The following is an 18,703-nucleotide window of genomic DNA, read 5'->3' as shown; positions in this document are numbered from 1 at the left end:
GCTGATCCTTTTGTTTTTTTTAGCAACATACAGATTTTATTCAACATCAAAAGTAAGTGAAATACATACAGCTATTTAGACTTAAAACCCAAACAAATTAACAAAGTATGAAATATGTAAAACAAACGCAAAAAATGAACAACCAAATCTATAGTTTATAGGCAGAACAACATAAATATACAAATCAAATCAAAATAATTATAAAAAAGAAAATAAATGTATTTTGTTTTGGGTTAACACAATATTGATAGCCAGAATCTTTGTAATTTGTTCCCTTGAGTTTTAATCCTTAAATCAATTCCTTATTTCAAGGAGAGAACTATAATGGAGAAAAATGAATTGGGTTTTAAATGTTTTTTTTTTTTTCAAATTCAAAGGGAATGGTTTCAAGTTTTACTTATACCATTTAGAACTATAATTCTATTAGGTCCAGAGCGAGTTATTGATACTTGGATTTGTTGTATAAAATATATATTTCATATCATATTTTTGAATTGAAATATATATGGATTTTATTGTGCGTAGAAGTAGTACATTTTAAGGCTGGCGTTAAAGAGTACCGAAATGTAAAAAACAGTAACAGTTTTATGAAACTGAAATCCAATGCTTTGGTCCTAATATCAACTACGAGCTGTCGTGGTTTATCAAAAAGAAGCAATCGTTCACACCTACAAACACCCAAAATAGTTTGAGTAACACTGCCTCTTACTGATTTTTTGGAAAATATATTGTAAAAAATAAATTTCCAAGTTATAGTAGTAGACTTGTTTGGAAAGAAAAGGATCCAGATCTTCTTCGGCAACACATACCTTCAAGTGCTAAAATTTTAAATAGTTCTAAAAATTTAGTAGGTCAATTTATAAAGATCTACGGCATATCTTTAAATTTTGAATTTGTTTTCTATTTCGAATAACAATTTTGAATAAATGCTAACACTCTACTTTAGACTGAAAACCTACAGGTTTGGGGCTAGATTTTTGATCTATGATAACGTAAAATACCCTCAGACTTTCAACTTGTATTTTAAAGATACACTTTCGCTTCATTTAAAATATCCTCTATCTTCCATAGATTAGACTTATTTTGCAGCTTTTTAAAAGAAGAGAGCTCTAAGAGGTATTAAATAAAATAAGACCTGCCAAACTCTCTTTATAAATGGAATGCCTTCCAAAGAAGTTTCTGCATTTTTGGAGTTATTTTATAGTTAAGGATTCTAAATAAGAAACAGCATTGAAAATTTTAATTATTTAGATTAGATAGATTAACTATACAAAAGATTTCTCATCTACAGGACTTCTTTCAATCGAAAACCTAATTCAAAATATGACATAATTTCCCATTTATGGTTCTCTCACTTCCCTTCCCATAATTCTGTCAAGTACTACATTTAGTTCTTTAATTGTGAGATAATGAAAAAAATCCTAACTTATAAAAATAAAACATAAAAAAAGGAAAACAAACATAAAATTTATATATGCAATATTTGCAATAAAACAAAACAAAAAATAATATATATGTAGAAATGCAACAACTCACAAATTTACTAATTATATGAAAAAAAAACAACAACAACCAAAACTGATAAATATATAAAACAAAACAAATATATGTTTAAGGCGAATACAACAACAAATAAGTATAATATAGTTAGCGTAAAAAAGTAACAAGCAAAAAAAAACTGAAAAGGGAAATATTCAATGATAAAAGAAAAAACATTTAAAAACTTTATAAAACAACATAATTGCTTATATACGAAAAACAACAAAAAAGAGGAAACAAATAATATATTTAAATAACAAAACACAACAAAAACATAATTATGAAATACCTACAAATGTTTTATAAATATATTTTTAAGGTCATCATCCTAAATCCATCATAAACCTAAATCTTTGTAAGGCATATTTAGTTAAGTTTTTTTTTTCGTTCTTGCATTGTCTTGTGTTTTCCAAGAATGGAATGTTATTGCAGGCTTATTATATTGTTTCCTTCAATACAATGATGCCTGCATTGATATTCCATTACCAATTTATCATTTAATACATTGTATTTTGTATATACATATTTTTTTAATATAGAACTGAACTCATTATTTTTTAAGTTTGTTTAACAATATTAGTTTCTAAGAATTATCAACAATTGAAAATTAGTTTTAGTAATTCAAATAATTAACAATAAAACAAACTTCTATTATAACAATATAAACATAATTAATGTGTAGTTATAAAGAAAAAATAAAATAAAATCTAAAATTCAAAATTATATTAAATTCGAATTTTTGTTACTTTATTATAAAAGGCAATATTTTAAAGGAACTTCACATTTTTTTATTACAAAAAAAAATATTCTCTTTTCCCCAATAACTGTTATTTCAATTTATAAACAACCCGCTGCTCTCTACTTTCTTTTATTTAGCTTTCCATCTAGCAACGAATTCTCCAATAAAAGAAATCAAAAATAACCTTTCTATCGGCTGATTTATTTATATTATTTTAAGTAAATTAATTAATAAATCAATACTACTTGTTTATTATTTTTATGACAAATATAGAATATTTAAAATTAAAATACTAAAAACATATGAACAAATCGAGCAGACAAATATTCGAAAACTCCCCAAATTATAATACGATTTTTTTAAAATAATAATAATTATTATGACTAGAATAAACAACCATTGTAAAATACTAAATAAAATTCAAGTTTATTTTAAGAAAATAACTAATAAAATTACTTTAATATATAAATATATAATTCTGCATTAAATCATGTTTTTCATTTTCTTTGTTTTTTTTTTTTCATTTAATTTTTATTAGTTTTTATATATTTTTCATTACAAAGTATTTTCCGGGATGTCGTGATGAATTCTAATGAAATAAGTGTGGGCAATGGAAAAATGTTTTAAGACTGTCGATTTGGGCGTCCGGGCAATCCATTAATTTTAAGAAACAGTGCCACTAACTTTAGCAGGTTATCTAAGAATTAGGAGGAAATAGCTGAAAGAAAAAAGGCATTTTTAAAATCCATTTCCTATTTTGATGCACGCCTGTTCGCCCTTTATCTTATTTACCTTAAGAACAATTCCTAATGTAAGAAAAATATTAATACAGGGTGAGATAAAAAACTGTAACAATAATAATAATTATTTATTATTTTAATTTTAGAATAAGTTTAGATTTGCTCGAATTGGTTACCTTTGGCACGAATTATGGCCTTCAAATGGCCAATGAAACCGTCACACGCAGACACAATACCAACGGATTGGTATCCGGTGATTTTGGCCATTGTGGGCTGGCAATGAAGCGAGGAACCGCATTTTGTAACCATTCTTGGGTGGCGCGTGCTGAGTGCGATGGTGCTGAGTCATGTTGGAATGTAAAAGGTCTGCGGCTAAAATGTTTGAGTGTCCAAGGCTTTAATACACCCTCCAGACTATTTTCGCGATAATATTCGGCATTTATTTTGATGCCACGGTCGAGAACGACCATCGGCTGTTATGGCCGGCGAATGAGTTCTGGTGGACAACCGAAGGTGCACATTTTCAGCTGACCTCTTTGGCAAGTAAACACGATCACTTTGTTTCTTGGCAAACTGCTGGACAATGAATGTTTTCTCATCGGAGACAACCAAATTCGGCAGTTCACCACTTTCGGCCAAGCAACTGGCGAAACAGCTCTTTTGGGTGTATTTATTTCTGTTTCGGTATAAGTTCTTGCACTTTTTGGAATTTAATTGGCTTTACCCCGAGCTCATTTTTCAATATTTGCCGAATGGAAAATTGCGATATGTTCAGTTCTGCAACGCGGGTTTCGACCAAGCCAAGTAAAGACTTTTTGAACCGTTTCTGTTGATGTTGCTGTTTTCTTCCCCCCCCATTTCCTTGATGTCGGGCTGCGGTACCAGTATCACGGTAACGGGCGATGGTACGAGACACAAAAGATTTATTCACATTTAAATGGTGGAATACTCTTACGATAGCAACTTGTTGGTTTCCACCCAAATATAAAGAAATCACACTATCACGCTTGAATTCCACCACGAATAACTTTTTTTTTTGAAAATTCTCACCAAAATGCTTTTGTACGCTTGTAAACTATATAATGAGCTGTTACTGGAATACTTTTAACAGCTGTCGGATAAGTGGCTTAGAAATGTCAGTATGTCTGAAGTTGGTTGCAGTTTTTTCATCTCACCCTGCATCTTTGTTTTGCTTAGAACTGATGCTTGTAAAATTGGTGAGAAGAAGATTTTACACGAAAGATTGGATAGATAAATAGCCTTAGGAAGATCCGTCGCTTCGAAAATCAGGGCAACATTTCTGAATCATTGGAAAGAATCCTTGGAAGAGCGAAAGTGATAAAACGTATTTATACGCTGATTGATTTTGATTAAACTGTCTCAATCAGAACTTAGGTATTTCACCTCTCCATTATTAGTTCTATTACAAATAGGTTTATGCAAAGGTGAATCTTTCAATACAATTCGAGTAGTTTAAACAAGTGAGATATTGGTGTATCCTGGCGGGTAGTTCAGCACGACCGTTATGCGTAAAAAGTATTCAAATGTCCCTGGTTCGAGTATTAGAACTTGCGATATCAAGTTAAAAATGCCAAAATCGGAAAGTACCGTATCGTAAGGGATTATGAAAATCAAATATTTAATCTCCTACCATTTCTAACATTAGGTACCGAATTTCTAAACATTAATTTGTGTGGCTAAAATGGTCAAAATGCTAAGTTCCCAGATGTTCCGTTATATGGTTATACGAAACGAAGCTTCATTCCTCTTAAATGTTCTCTTATGCAGACTCATGTGCTAGCACACGGTAAAACAGATCTTCATAAACAAGGTTAGCCCGGCAAAAAAAAAAAATAAAGCTGGATATGTCAATTTTATAACTTTTAAACTAATTAGTATAACATTTGAAAATGTCAACTATCAAAATGAGTTTATGAGTCAGTCGTCGTTGAGCATTGACCGAGAGCGGACGCATCTAAGGAGCGTAGAGCATATTACATTTTAAACTTTGTATTTATTCCCAGAATTACTTTTATTTTTAAATAAAAACCATCTTGACAGAATCAGAAGTGGGATAAGAACAGAAATCTACAAGGAATTTCATCATTTTGGATAAGAATTGCAGAAAAATACTCAAAGAGCTGAGAAACTAAGGCGTCAAAGTGATGTAGTAGTGAAGAGCTCAATGCAAAGCAACAACGACGACCAAAGGAGAAACCACGCAAAGGCACCTAAACTCAAAAGTTCGAGTGAGTTTAGTGAGAGTGTGTAACGTGCTCAAAGAGAGCAAAGGAGAAAGCATCAATCAAAGGAGAATGTACAAAGGTATACTCAAAAGTGTGAGTGAGTAGGACAACGATAGTACATCAAGGAGATTGAAAGCAAGACATAAAGAGGAGAACCCCGCAAAGGCACCTAAACTCAAAAGTTCGAGTGAGTTTAGTGAGAGTGTGTAACGTGCTCAAAGAGAGCAAAGGAGAAAGCATCAATCAAAGGAGAATGTACAAAGGTATACTCAAAAGTGTGAGTGAGTAGGACAACGATAGTACATCAAGGAGATTGAAAGCAAGACATAAAGAGGAGAACCCCGAAGAAGAAGTTTAAAAAGGGAAAAGTTAACGTATATTTTTAGGGCGTGCGGCTTCTAAAAAAAAGGAATAGTTCTAGATTTGCTGAAGTAACGAATTAAAAAGGAAAATTCACAAGGAAAAGTATGAAGGTGAAAATAAGTTCGTTAAAGGTTGCGGAGCTAGACAAATTATTACTGGCAAGAAGCTTACCACGAACAGGAAATAAGTCCGAGAAAATTGCTAGACTCATGGCTTGCAATGGAAATGACGAAGTGGAAGTTGAAGATTCAGAGTCACAGGAGGATTTCCATGGATTTGATGAAGCTGAGACGGGTGATGATTCTCTAACAAGTCAAATGCGAGAGCTAAAGGATATAATGTTGACTCTAGCAAGAAGTGTGCAACAGTTAACAACACTTTCAACAGAAAGGGCTATTACGTCAAATGCAGGGTTAAATTCAAGGGATACAGAACAGCAAGTTCCAGCTGAAGTAATATCAAGACAATCTGGTTCCGGAACATCTGGTTGTTTAAAGGATTACATAGTAATGATACCAGACTTCGATCCAATTAAAGGAAATGTTACATCAGTCCAATTCATTGACAAGGTTGAAACGTTGCAAAGGCTTCATGGATGGTCAGATGAAACAACTTTGTTTGCAGTTCATCATAAAATGAGTGGTGTTGCTAAAATGTGGATAGACGCTTTACCAGTGGTTGAAACATGGAAAGAGTTCAGACAACAATTTTTAAAGGATTTCCCAAGTCGAGTAAGTGTTGCTGACATTCATCGTGAACTTATAGCTAGGAAACGAAACTCGAATGAGTCTTTGGTGGAATATTATTACGCAATGTTGGCCATAGGGAAAAGAGGAAGCGTAGATGAGGCATCAATACTGTCGTACATCATAAATGGTCTCAATGATAGCAGCTTAACAAGAACACTTTTAGCTATGAACCCGCAGACATGTAGTGAATTATTAAGGTCGTTGGAGAATTTGACCATACAAACGTATGCAAGGAAGCAAACAAAGAATGACGAGGATGACAAAACCGCAAGTGTCTCAGGTGGAGCGCCAACCAAGGGAGTAAAATGTTTCAATTGTAACAGGTTTGGGCACATCTCAACTAGTTGCCCACAACCATTGAAGAAGCCGAAGTGTAGTAAATGTGCAAAGATTGGTCACGATGCATCGCAATGCAAAGGTAAAGGTACAACTGTGGCAGCAATGACAGAAGAGTCTAAGGATTACTGCCCACCGGTTATGAAAGATGTCACGGTCAATGGTAAGACATATGAAGGTTTTGTGGACACTGGAAGCGACTTTACCTTAATGCGGAAAGCTGTAGTTCCAGAGGGTTGCGATATGGAAGTAACGTCAAAAAGAATGAAAGGTTTTGGTGGATCTATTGTTGAAGTGGTGGAAATGTTTGAGGCTAACGTTGTCATCGACGAGGAGAGTTTAATGACTACCATTTATGTAGTGCCGAATGACTTGATGCGATATGACGTTCTCTTAGGAAGAGATGTATTGTGTAAGAAGCAAACAAAACTTACAATTGAGCATGGTGTCTTGAAGGTGAGGTCAACAATGCCAAGTACATTTAATGTCGGAGAAAGTCTGGATGAGCATCAAAAGGAAAAATTAGACCAAATACTGTCGTCATTCAAGGACTGTTTTGCTGAAACCCTTGAAGACCTTGGAAGGTGTAAAAATACACAAATGGAAATAAGTTTATCTACGGACAAGCCTGTAGTTGGTAAAAGATACCAAGTTCCATTTTCTCAAAGACAAATTCTGTCAGACATAATTGACAAGTTGCTTCGATGTTGTATTATTCGCCCAAGTGATTCGCCCTATGCAGCATCAGTATTGTTGGTCAAAAAGGCGAACGGTGAGAGTCGTATGTGTACGGATTATCGAGCATTAAATGAAGTCACCATCAAAAAGCAGTACTCGATGCCAGTGGTTGAAGAACAACTTTCGTTGTTATCTGGAAATAAGTATTTTACAACGTTAGACATGACATCAGGATATTACCAGATACACGTCAAGGAAGAATCCAAGAAATTCACGGCGTTTATAAAGCCAACCAGGAATACAAAGACTGCTCCGGTTATAACAGCGCTGCGAGAAGTTATGTCGATTTTCGGACAGCCACGAAGAATTGTATTGGATAAGGGAACGGCGTTCACGTCTAAAGAATTCCAACAGTTTGTGGAATACAACGGAATACAACATGTACAAACAGCAGTCCGAACACCAAGAGCCAATGGCCAAGCCGAGCGGATCAACCAGACAGTTTTGAATGCGTTGAAATGTCTAGTAGGTGATACAAAAGAATGGGACACTGAGACAACGACGATACAGTGGAGTATTAACTCGCAGCTGAATGCGACTACAAAGTTCAGTCCAAATGACTTAATATTCAACTTTAGTCTCAGAGATGTCAGTTACAATAGAATTATCCAGGCGGTTGGTGATGAAGAAAGAGAGAATTTCGATGTTAGGGTAATTCAACAGCAGGCTGTTGCTAACATCCAGAAACAAAAGGAAAAATGGAAAGCAAGATTTGACAGCCGTCATTCCAAGCCAACTCAGTACAAGGAAGGCGATTTGGTGGTGATAGACACGGTACCGCAGCCTACAGGAGAATCGCATAAGTTGGATGCGCGGTATAAAGGACCATACATCGTCACGAAAATTATCGGAAACGATCGTTATCTGGTAGAGGATCTGCCGGATTTAAGTTTGAAGCAAAGGAAATATTGCGGTGTTATGTCGACCGATCATATGAAGCCCTGGTGCTATGGTGATCCAAGTCTCGAAATCGAAGATAAAGATGAGTCTGATGATGGTTCGCCCAGGAGGGACGAAGAGTCAGGAGTGGCCGAATTGTCAACTATCAAAATGAGTTTATGAGTCAGTCGTCGTTGAGCATTGACCGAGAGCGGACGCATCTAAGGAGCGTAGAGCATATTACATTTTAAACTTTGTATTTATTCCCAGAATTACTTTTATTTTTAAATAAAAACCATCTTGACAAAAAGAAATGACCCAATTTTAACTGTTAGAGTTCCGTTTAAAAATTGAAACTTGGCACAATAAGAGGTCACTGAAGAATACACTTTTCTGCTTTTAGTGAAAATAATTTTTAAGTGTTGGTATAAAAGGAAATTTAAGATCTAAAACGCTTATAATTAACGAAATTTGTCGGTAATTTAAAGTAGTCGCTAAGAACTACCTATCAATGTTGGTAACTTTAACTTTAAAAATGAGTTAGACAATCCCGTTACAGATTTATTTTAAATCCGGAAAGAATCACTGGGTACAGCATTTGATAGAAGAATACAGGTAGTCGCATCGACACAGCTGCTAGGACAATGAACTGTCAAACCATTTTTGGATTTGAAATTTTTAAATAAAAAATTATTCACATTTATAAAAAAATTTAAAAAATGTATATCATAACAACCTCCGATTGCCTTCGTATAGGAAAACATATGCATTAATGCATCTACCTGTATAAAAAATTAATCACATTTGTAAAAAATTTAAAAAAATGAATATCATAACAACTTTCGATTGACGTCGTATAGGAAAATATATGCATTAATGCATCTACCTGTATTCTACTATTGTACAGCATTAGGATTGCGCTTCACTTCAAAGTCGCAAATGTTTGCGCAAATGCGTTTTTTATACTTTAAATGGGAACGATAACAAAAAAAAAAAAAAACTAAAAAATTTTATTTGCTCATAATAATACATTGGAAGTTGCATTATTTTCCTTGAATAACATTAATTTTCCAACATGGATTGTATTAGGTTTTTTGATGGACCATTTTTGCTATTTTTCCATTTCCACTGGATCTAATGAACCCAGTGGTTAATTTTAATCCTGCTCTAAAAACAATTATTTAAAAACTCTTATATTTAAAAAAATCTATGCTGATTAACTTAAAATGAGGTTTTTAGAATAATAAAAGGTAGAATTAAGTACGTAAATTTATTCTAAATAAGCATATCCAGCTTTGCATTTTCTGTAATTTGCCTTGATTAATTTGAGTGAATAGAAAACACGTCGTTCACGTCTCTGAATTGTGTTTACACAAAAGTTTAATGAATATACATTTTGATAATAATATGTTGCCAAAGATAAAAATATGATAACATGATATTATCTTCTTATTTCTACCATGAAATAACCCTTACAAAAAGTTTCATAAATGCTTTGATCCGGGACTTGCAAGAATCTACTACTTTTTCATATTTTACGATCATAAAGGAACAATTGTTAATCATAGTAAAAATTTAAATTCTCGCTAAACAGAGTAAAAAATTTTACTTTTGCGTTTAGTACCAGGGTCCTCAGATGTGTGCAAACGATTTCGAATGGAACGATGTTTCCAATAATATATTATTTGTAAAATATAACACACAAGGCTTACATTATTTTCTTTTTAATTCGAATACATGCGTTTTTTTAAATTTCTTAATAATTTGTTAATTGTAAATAGCATTAACAAACCACTTTTAACACACAAGGGTAATGTAATACATAACAACATCTAATATAAATGTAAAAAAAAAAACAAAACAAATATTTATACATATATAACAAAGGAACTAAAATTTTAAATTTATTTATTTATAACCGTGATAAAATATAGTATAAATTACTAAATATAAAACTAAAGAACACTCCCCACACAAATATATATATACAAGGATCGTAAGAAGAAAAAAACAAACTTATTTGCTAGATATTTAGTGCATCGTATAAAATTAAAAATAAAAAAATAAAAACTAAATATGTAATACTTTTTTGTTTTGATCAAAGACAAAACCTTATAAACAGCCATTAGATATTAATAAATTGATAATTATTTCATTTTATTTACTAATATTACTAAGAACTTGAACATAAAACAAGAACAACAACAACAAAATGTGACAACAAAAATGCAGAAGATTTAGATGTATAATTATTCCTACTTTAAAGAAAAAAAATCAACAAACAAAAAACAATTACGAGTAAAACACAAAAATATTTTCTAAATTAAGGCTTATATTGCGTGTAAAGTACTAATAATAACAAAAACAACAACATCAACAGTGTAACCTATAACAAATATAAATAAATATATTTCATTTATTTGTATGTATCATTCGAATTTCCATCATATTAATTGGCCATTTTAAAAAAAGAAATAAAAAAGCTGATTTGGAATAATTTTTGGTATATTATTTTTAATTGGTTCTTAGGAAATAGTCGTATTCGTCGTAGATATTGCGAGTTTTAAGCATTTTTAAATATCTAAAATATTTTCCAAAATGGCAAGATTTAACAATTCTATGCAGCTGCATTATATTTCTTGTTATTTTGACGTTAACTAAATCCATGGTAAAATAAAGTGGACATTTTGGAGTAATTCATGGAATGAATGCTCAATATGTATTACTCTTTCCTTTATCATGATTTTAAAGTACATGTATTTTTATTGTAAGAAATCCAAATGGCAGTTTGGAAATTACAAAAATAAAACCACATGTTTTTGTAACCCAAAAACATCTTTGGGAAAATATCTAATAATATGCTTTCTAACAAAAATGGGTATTGAAAGTTTGATAAATTGACCGTTAACACTTTATCTAATAACGGATAAACAGTGAAAGAATGTAAAATACCTTGGCAAGTGTTAAACATGTTTAACTATTTTTAATTAAACACTTTCTTTTTTTATTAAAAAAATCAAACCCACATTAAAACCAAAGATTATTAACAAACCAAGCAAATAATCGTAAGAATATTTCAAAACATAAAAATGGAATAATGTGAAATAATGATGAAATTTGAGATTCTAATAAAACACAAAATAAACAAAAATGATAAACGAAGAAAAAAAGAATAAAAATAATATTAAAAGTAAAACATGTATTTTTTATTAAACGAAGGACTCAGATTATCCCTATAGTAAGTATGTTAAAAAAAATCGGTAAGTCTCAAAATATCTGTCAGAACGCATCAACAAATCTCAAAATATCAGTCAAAATTAGAATAGTTTGCATTTTTCTTCTATAAAATGGAAAATACATTAAGAAGGTAACCCCTTTTTCTACCATGGTAAAATTATTGTTTTACATTTTTCATTCCGTTAGCATATAGAATGCACGCCGACTTTAACCGACTTTATGAAAATTGATTTTGACAATGAGATGTTGTCAAATGTATAACTTTTAAAAAATTGTATACATATGATTGCTTGACTTTACCTTCTTAGTTCTACCATGAAATCCTGATAATGTGGGCTAATCCATATACAATTTTGTATATAAACGCGCTATCAGTTGGATTAAAAAAACAGAACGCTGAAGCTAGAGCATTGTAACTGTGTTGCATTTTCACGCCGAAGCAGGTAGATGATTCAACGCTCGAGAACATTGATATGTTAAAAATTTTAAAGTGTTTTGTCAATAATAAGTAGATTTTTATATCTTTTATTATACGAGGCATGGCTCAATCTGAAAAGTTGCTCAACTTCTAGAAACTAGGAAAAATGCAACTCTATGTCGGAGTCTTATAGCATCAAAAAGAGTTTGAAATATTCAATAATTGGCTTTGTTTTTTGCCAACATTTTTATATTAGAGAAAATCACAAACCACGAATATATAAGATATTCGGTCAATACAGTTCTATCCCAAAATTGTACCATTTGTTGCCCATTAACGGCGAAAATATGTTTTCCGTTGCAACTGAATTCCATATAATTTTTTTCATTCAAAAACCAGTAAAGAAAGTCCTAAAGTCGGGCGGGGCCGATTTTATGATACCCTACACCACTTTGCTAATTTAGTTGAGCTCCACTTAATAATTAAAAGTTTTTATGGGAGAATTCAATCATACACGCTATGATTATAATTATAATTTAAAGTTCAAAGGACTAAATATGCCGAAGCATTTGTATCTTTTAAATTCGGACTTGTATTGCCCATTTGGTGCGAAATTAATTTGAAATTGGATAAAAATATATATGGGAACTATATCCAAATCTGAACCGATCTCGATAAAATTTGGCAAAGATATTTCTGAGCTGTATTTGATATATTTCCCTGAATATCGTTGTTACGGAGTGCATATTACGACTGTGGGTAACAAATACAATAAATCGGATGAACAATATATATGGGAGCTATAACTATATCTGAACCGATCTTCACCAAATTTGGCATACTACCTTCTAGACTAAATTCGGTCGTATGTGCCAAATTCCATTCCATTTGGACAAACATTAGACGTTTGGTGCACAATAAATGGTAAATCGAACGAAGTTATATATGGGAGCTATATCCAAATCTGAACCGATCTCGATAAAACTTAGCAAAGGTATTTCTGAGCTGCATTTGATATATTTCCCAAAATATTGTTGTTACAGAGTGCATATTACGGCTGCGGAGGACAAAAATAACAAATCGGATGAACAATATATATGGGAGCTATAGCTATATCTGAACCGATTTCGATAAAATTTGGCATACTTATTTTCAGCCTTATTTGGTTGTATGTGCAAAATTCCATACTATTCGGGCTGATATTACACGTTTGGTGCACAATAAAAGGCAAATCGGACGAAGATATATATGGGAGCTATATTTAAATTTTTACCGATTATCTCCAATTGCAATAGGGTTCGTCCTTGGGCCAAACAAATGTTCATCTCAATCGGATAATAAATGCGACCTGCATTTTGTTCACAAGAATACATGGACAGACGGACGGACGGACGGACGGACGGACGGACAGACGGACTGACATGCATAAATCAACTCAGAAAGTGATTCTATGCAGATCATCAAAAGGAACTATGGGTCTATCTCGTTTCCTTTTGCATGTTACAAACAAATGCACAAAGACATAATACCCTGACCACCTTGTGGTGTAGGGTATAAATACACACACAAACTCATTGTAGAACTAAGAAGGTAAAGTCAAGCAATCAAATGCTTACAATTTTTTCATTAATTTCATTTTAATTATAATACCAAATTCTGCATTTTCTGTAATTTATATTGTCAAATTTAATGGCATTGAAAAAAGGTTTCCATCACTGTTTTGTGTATATACAATGGATTTGTAAATAAACATTTTGACAATGAAATGCAAAAATATGCTTGCATTACGTTACCTTCTTAGTTCTAACATGCCCTTGACAAAATCTATATTCATAAACCCATAGTATATATACAAAATCGGAGATGGGAACTGTTTTTTATACAGTGAAGTTCGACAAGGTAAATTGCACAGGTAAATTCACAGCTGGGAATTCTTATTTGAATTGAGGCTACCTTTATTTCATTGTACCATGCACCAACTGTGAACATGGTTTCACAGAATAAAGACAAAAAGAAATAAATTTATTTACGAAACAGTTGACAGTTTGTTGTGCTTCATCGGGAGCATTGGTCCAAAATCGAACTAAGTCAACGTAAAACTCCTTTGTTCCTCTGCGAAGAAGCCAGCCGATGACTTGAGCGAGTCAAATAAGCGTTTTACGCATTCTCATCTTAAGTAAAAAAAAAAAATAGAAATATAGCCATGGGGCTATGTCCGCTTGCTGTCAGAATAATTCAAAATTACGTGCAACAAGTTGTTTTCATTTATTTGGTATTTTTGAAAGCAGTTAAATAGCGTGAAAATTGAGTGAAATGCCTGGATTTTCTTTAAAAAACCTATCCAAACTGTCAAATTTTTCAATTCCATGACAAAACTGGTTATTAACTTTAATGCAAGACCCGCAATAAGCGTTTCTTTTAAACATTGATTTTGACATTATTTTGCTTTTATTTTTCAAATACACCTAAGTCTGTTTTTACACGGTCTTTTTGTACACGGTTTTGATATAATACGGTTTGAAAATTGAATATTTTTAATTTTTTTACACTATTTTATTCCATTTAGCACGATTTGAAATTTTATGTACTTAAATTTGTTTGTCAAATTTAATTTTTGCGAACTGGTCAAAGCAAATGTGAATAGCACTAATTTAGGGGAATTCCCTTTATGTGCATACAATAAAATTTACTGGTCAGAGCAATTGAAATGTGTTAATATTTTGTGAACTGTCAATGCAATAAGACGTGTTTGGTAAAAAAAATAAAAAAATTAAAAATTTTTGTTTTTCACTAATTTTAATAGGTTTTAGAGATTAGGAACAAATCACCCATTTTTGTATAAGATCAATGTCTATTTTACACGGTTTTTTTTACACGGCTTCTTCTGGAACCAATCTACCGTGTAAAAACAGACCTAGGTGTACACACACAAAAGTGGCAGAAGTCGGACACACTTGGAAAAGTTTTTAATCAGTTGGTAGCACTACCTTACCTTTTTATTGTACCAAGGTCCTAATTGTGAGGTTTCACAAATTCTTGCTTCATATATATATAACCCACTTTTCTTGTTATTGCTAAACGACACATAACCTACAGCACCCTCTTACACAATGTTTAACGAAATAAGAATAATTACCTTTGAATCACCCTGTCACTCGCAACCCATTTGAATCTGTCAAAATTAATAATATAGCTATTTTGACAGCTACACGTTTGATGGATTTTTGGTAAAGTTTTTTTGGTAGACGGGAGATTTCTGCTGAGCTCCAAAGGTTTGTTTTGATATAGGTAATGAATGACGAATTTAATTAAGCATCTCTGTTTAAATCCTTACTCCTCTACTGTTCTGCAAACAATACAAAATCGCAGTGACAAATAACTGAGCCGCAAACAAAATGGGAGCAGCACATTCATCAGAACCGCGTTCAGTGTCTATGGACAATCCAACGCCTGCCGGTGTTATTGATATTTCCGATGATGTTGTAAATCGTCTAAAAACAGGCATCTCAAAACAAGGTAAGTGGTTGCCAGCATTGTCCAGTCATTAACATGCTTTTATTTGTTTCGAATTGACGCCATGCCACTGACGCTTTTTACCACAAATGAGTGAAAAATTAAAGACAACAGCAATCTTGGTTATGCAACCGAAAAACTATAATGCATAATTTTTTGTTATTTACGGATGTTTCTTTTTATTTGGATAAACAAATGCCACCAACGGAGGAGAGGAGGAGGGTTAATATATGACGTCATGTAACTAATTGAAATAATTTTGGGTTTTGAACATATGAAGTTATCGTATAGGAGAAGAAAGCGTTTATTATGGCCACTGGAATTCCAAGGTTTATATTATGCGTCTGGGACGTTCACAGATATGCTTTAATGTTGTCTGTAAGTGATTGTGGATAACCAATTACCCACCAATTTCCACCCTATGGACCTTATAAAGTGAAAGCTTTATTTAACATTCAACAACTCCATTTAATCATAATGGGGTTTAAACAGTATAACTCCTGGAACCCAGATAGATTTCCGAAATAAATCGATTTTTGTGTTTCATAATGCAATTTGCATCAAATACCTACTATGCATCGTGCTCCAGAGAGCCGATTCATACAAAATTAATTATTGTTCAGTATTCAATTCAGAAATACTATCATTTGGTATTTTAAACACATTGCATACTGTGCGAAGCAAGATTCAAATTGCAATCCGAATTCATATACACATGATTTTGGTACGCTTTGAAAGTAACTGTAGCATATGTCAGTATCATACCATTTGGTGGTTAAAGATCTGATCGTGCAATGACTAGTTACAATATCAAATGTGTTTTCTATTCGTCGGCGTATACATTGCCTTAACTCAGTCAGGAAGACAAGATATGGGCGCCTCAAGATACATTTGGCTGTCGACATGTCACTAGCCTTGTGATTCAACTTCCAAAGTATGGCCTGACCAGCTCAGTGTTTCCCTGTCTTTTGGAGGACCTACCATAAAGATTGCCTTAACCCAGTCAGGAAAACAAGATGTGGGCGCCTTATGATACATTTGACTGTCGACATGTTACTAGCCTTGTGATTCAACTTCCAAAGCATGAGCAGCTCAGCATTTCCCTTTCTTTTGGAGGACCTACCATAAAGATTGGACCTGCATATACCATCTCTATTTCCAATGTTAGTAGAAATATTGCAATGTGCATACTGGTGTACAATTTAGCATTTTATGAGAGTTATGGTTGTTAAACATTTTGACCCTTTGTGAGAGGGAGAGGATCGTCACATTTTAATTTTATAAATTGGTATTGTTTTACCATTTGTAGGGGTAGCAGAAAGGAAGTGGAGCCGCACTATTCATCTAACTTGATCTAAGTTTGACAAAAATATAAGATTGTGCCTGGTTTGGACCGAATCGGATACTCCCTTCGAGAGTTATCTTGAGTCCCCGCAGACATACAACTATTTTTAAGATAGAAGAGGACTAATGTATAAGACTACAATCCATTAAATACAATACAAATAGAAGCCTGGTACAGTATGCTTCGAAGCTTTAACCATTGTAAAGGCCATGTATCGAGGACCGTGTTGAATATAGTTCTGATAACATTACCGATCGATTTGTTCTTATTTTAACTTAAAAAAATTTATAATTTGAAACTCTACAAACCTCACCACACATATTACCAAATAAATAACAAAGCCATTGGCTACAAAAATTAATATCCGTTAACTATTATGAAGCTGAAGCTCTCCACTCAACATATTTTTAATAACATAACTTTTCAGCTTATAAATTAATCGTTCATAACATTGGACACCATTGCATTCCAATTTTTTAAAACTGTGGTATGCGAATACGACAAACAAATATGAAGATATAAATAAATTAACATCTTTTTGGTAACAAAGTGTCGGGTAATTTATTATTTAACCATTGCATTCTAACGCATGCCACTCATTCCATCCTAAGTTTAAAAATTGTGTATTTTTTTTGGGAATAAAACAAAAAAATTGCCTTCCTTAATTTTTCCAGCAAAAGAAAATGCTAAAGCACAGCAGTCATCAACACCACCCCCACCACCACCAAAACAGGAGGTGGCAAAAGCTAAACCAGTTCCACCACCACCAGCTCCAACCATAGTATATCAGAATCCACCCCCAGTGGTATATTCTGCTCCAGCTGGCACAACTTTCAGTGCCAGTGATATGCGTCGTCAGAAAGAAATTGAATTGCAACAAAATGATGCCATGTGGAAACAACGTATGGCCAATTTGGAGCAAACTCTCAAAAAGACCAACGCTATTATGGAGAAGGAATACTCCAGCGCTGTAGAAGATGTACGTAAACGTTTTGCCAGTGCATCTCCTATTCACCAACTGCCACCATGTCAAGATTTGAAAGCACAAGTCATTGCCTGTTATCGTGCTCATCCCGGTGAGACGCTTAAGTGTGCCGAAGAAGTGGCAGCTTTCCGTAATTGTGTTAATTTGAATCGCATTAAGAAACTCGATGCCGAGGAGGCTGCTGAAACAGCGAAGGCTTCGGCAGCAGCTACCAAGGCCAAAGCTGCATAACCCACACGCCTTTAGAAAATCAACAACTTAAGGAAAAAATAAATAAATGTTCCCATTATAAGCAATGAAACAATGTCGAAACATTTGTGGAATTATTTTAGAAGTACTCTAGGACACGGCCTCTTACTTTAGTCCATTTAAAAATAGTTAAAAAAAATACAATACCTCCCACAAAGACATGTTTTTGTTGTATTATTTAGTTACTTTTTCGTTATTATTTAAAATATAAACTTCAATGAGTACTGTCATTCTTGGCCGTGTGGTAATTAAAATACGATCCTGCTAAAGACTTGAGTTAGACTTGAAGTGAACGATAATGATTGATATAATGCTACTTGAAAAGTGATTTATTAAAGAATTATTTCAAATACATAATTTATAACAGAATGTGTTTTTCTTTTATTTTGTACAAAGAGTACATTTCTATAAGTTTTGTTTTGCATGAACATTTTTGGAAATACATACTTTAGCATGGGAGCACTTCTGGATTTTATTAACAAAGTTAAGTCAGTTCAGGTCGGTCTTGGACAGGATTAAAACTGCACCTCATAGCGGGAACCTTCTGCAATTACAGTGACCAAATACTATGAAAGATATTCGATGCCTTATCACTTTGGAACGGGCTATTCTGTCTATCGGTCCATT

General features: G+C 32.9%; 1 protein-coding gene across 2 annotated transcripts; it reads left to right on the top strand.

Annotated features, from left to right (window-relative positions):
• The first annotated feature begins 15,130 nt into the window (after positions 1 to 15,130).
• LOC101899962 (uncharacterized) lies at positions 15,131 to 18,445 on the top strand. Of its 2 annotated transcripts, none has more exons than XM_005179544.4 (3): positions 15,131 to 15,256; positions 15,354 to 15,500; positions 17,517 to 18,445. In XM_005179544.4, the coding sequence occupies exons 2-3, from the start codon at positions 15,380 to 15,382 to the stop codon at positions 18,056 to 18,058; spliced, it is 663 nt and encodes a 220-aa protein (XP_005179601.1). In that variant the 5' UTR covers positions 15,131 to 15,256; positions 15,354 to 15,379; the 3' UTR covers positions 18,059 to 18,445. The 2 variants fall into 2 exon arrangements, with proteins under 2 accessions (XP_005179601.1, XP_005179602.1); XM_005179545.4 differs by having other exon boundaries at positions 15,211 to 15,272.
• The last annotated feature ends 258 nt before the right edge of the window (positions 18,446 to 18,703 follow it).

Source organism: Musca domestica, unplaced genomic scaffold (genome assembly GCF_030504385.1).
Source record: "Musca domestica strain aabys unplaced genomic scaffold, Musca_domestica.polishedcontigs.V.1.1 1, whole genome shotgun sequence".
NCBI lineage: Eukaryota > Metazoa > Arthropoda > Insecta > Diptera > Muscidae > Musca > Musca domestica.
The sequence above is the reverse complement of the archived record's forward strand: the minus strand, read 5'-3'. Positions and strand labels throughout refer to the sequence as shown.

Bases quoted from the DNA above. Each gene is read 5' to 3' on its own strand.
- LOC101899962 (XM_005179544.4), top strand. From the start codon at position 15,380: ATGGGAGCAGCACATTCATCAGAACCGCGTTCAGTGTCTATGGACAAT. The intron at 15,501-17,516 runs GTAAGTGGTTGC...TAATTTTTCCAG, and splicing joins AACAGGCATCTCAAAACAAG to CAAAAGAAAATGCTAAAGCA.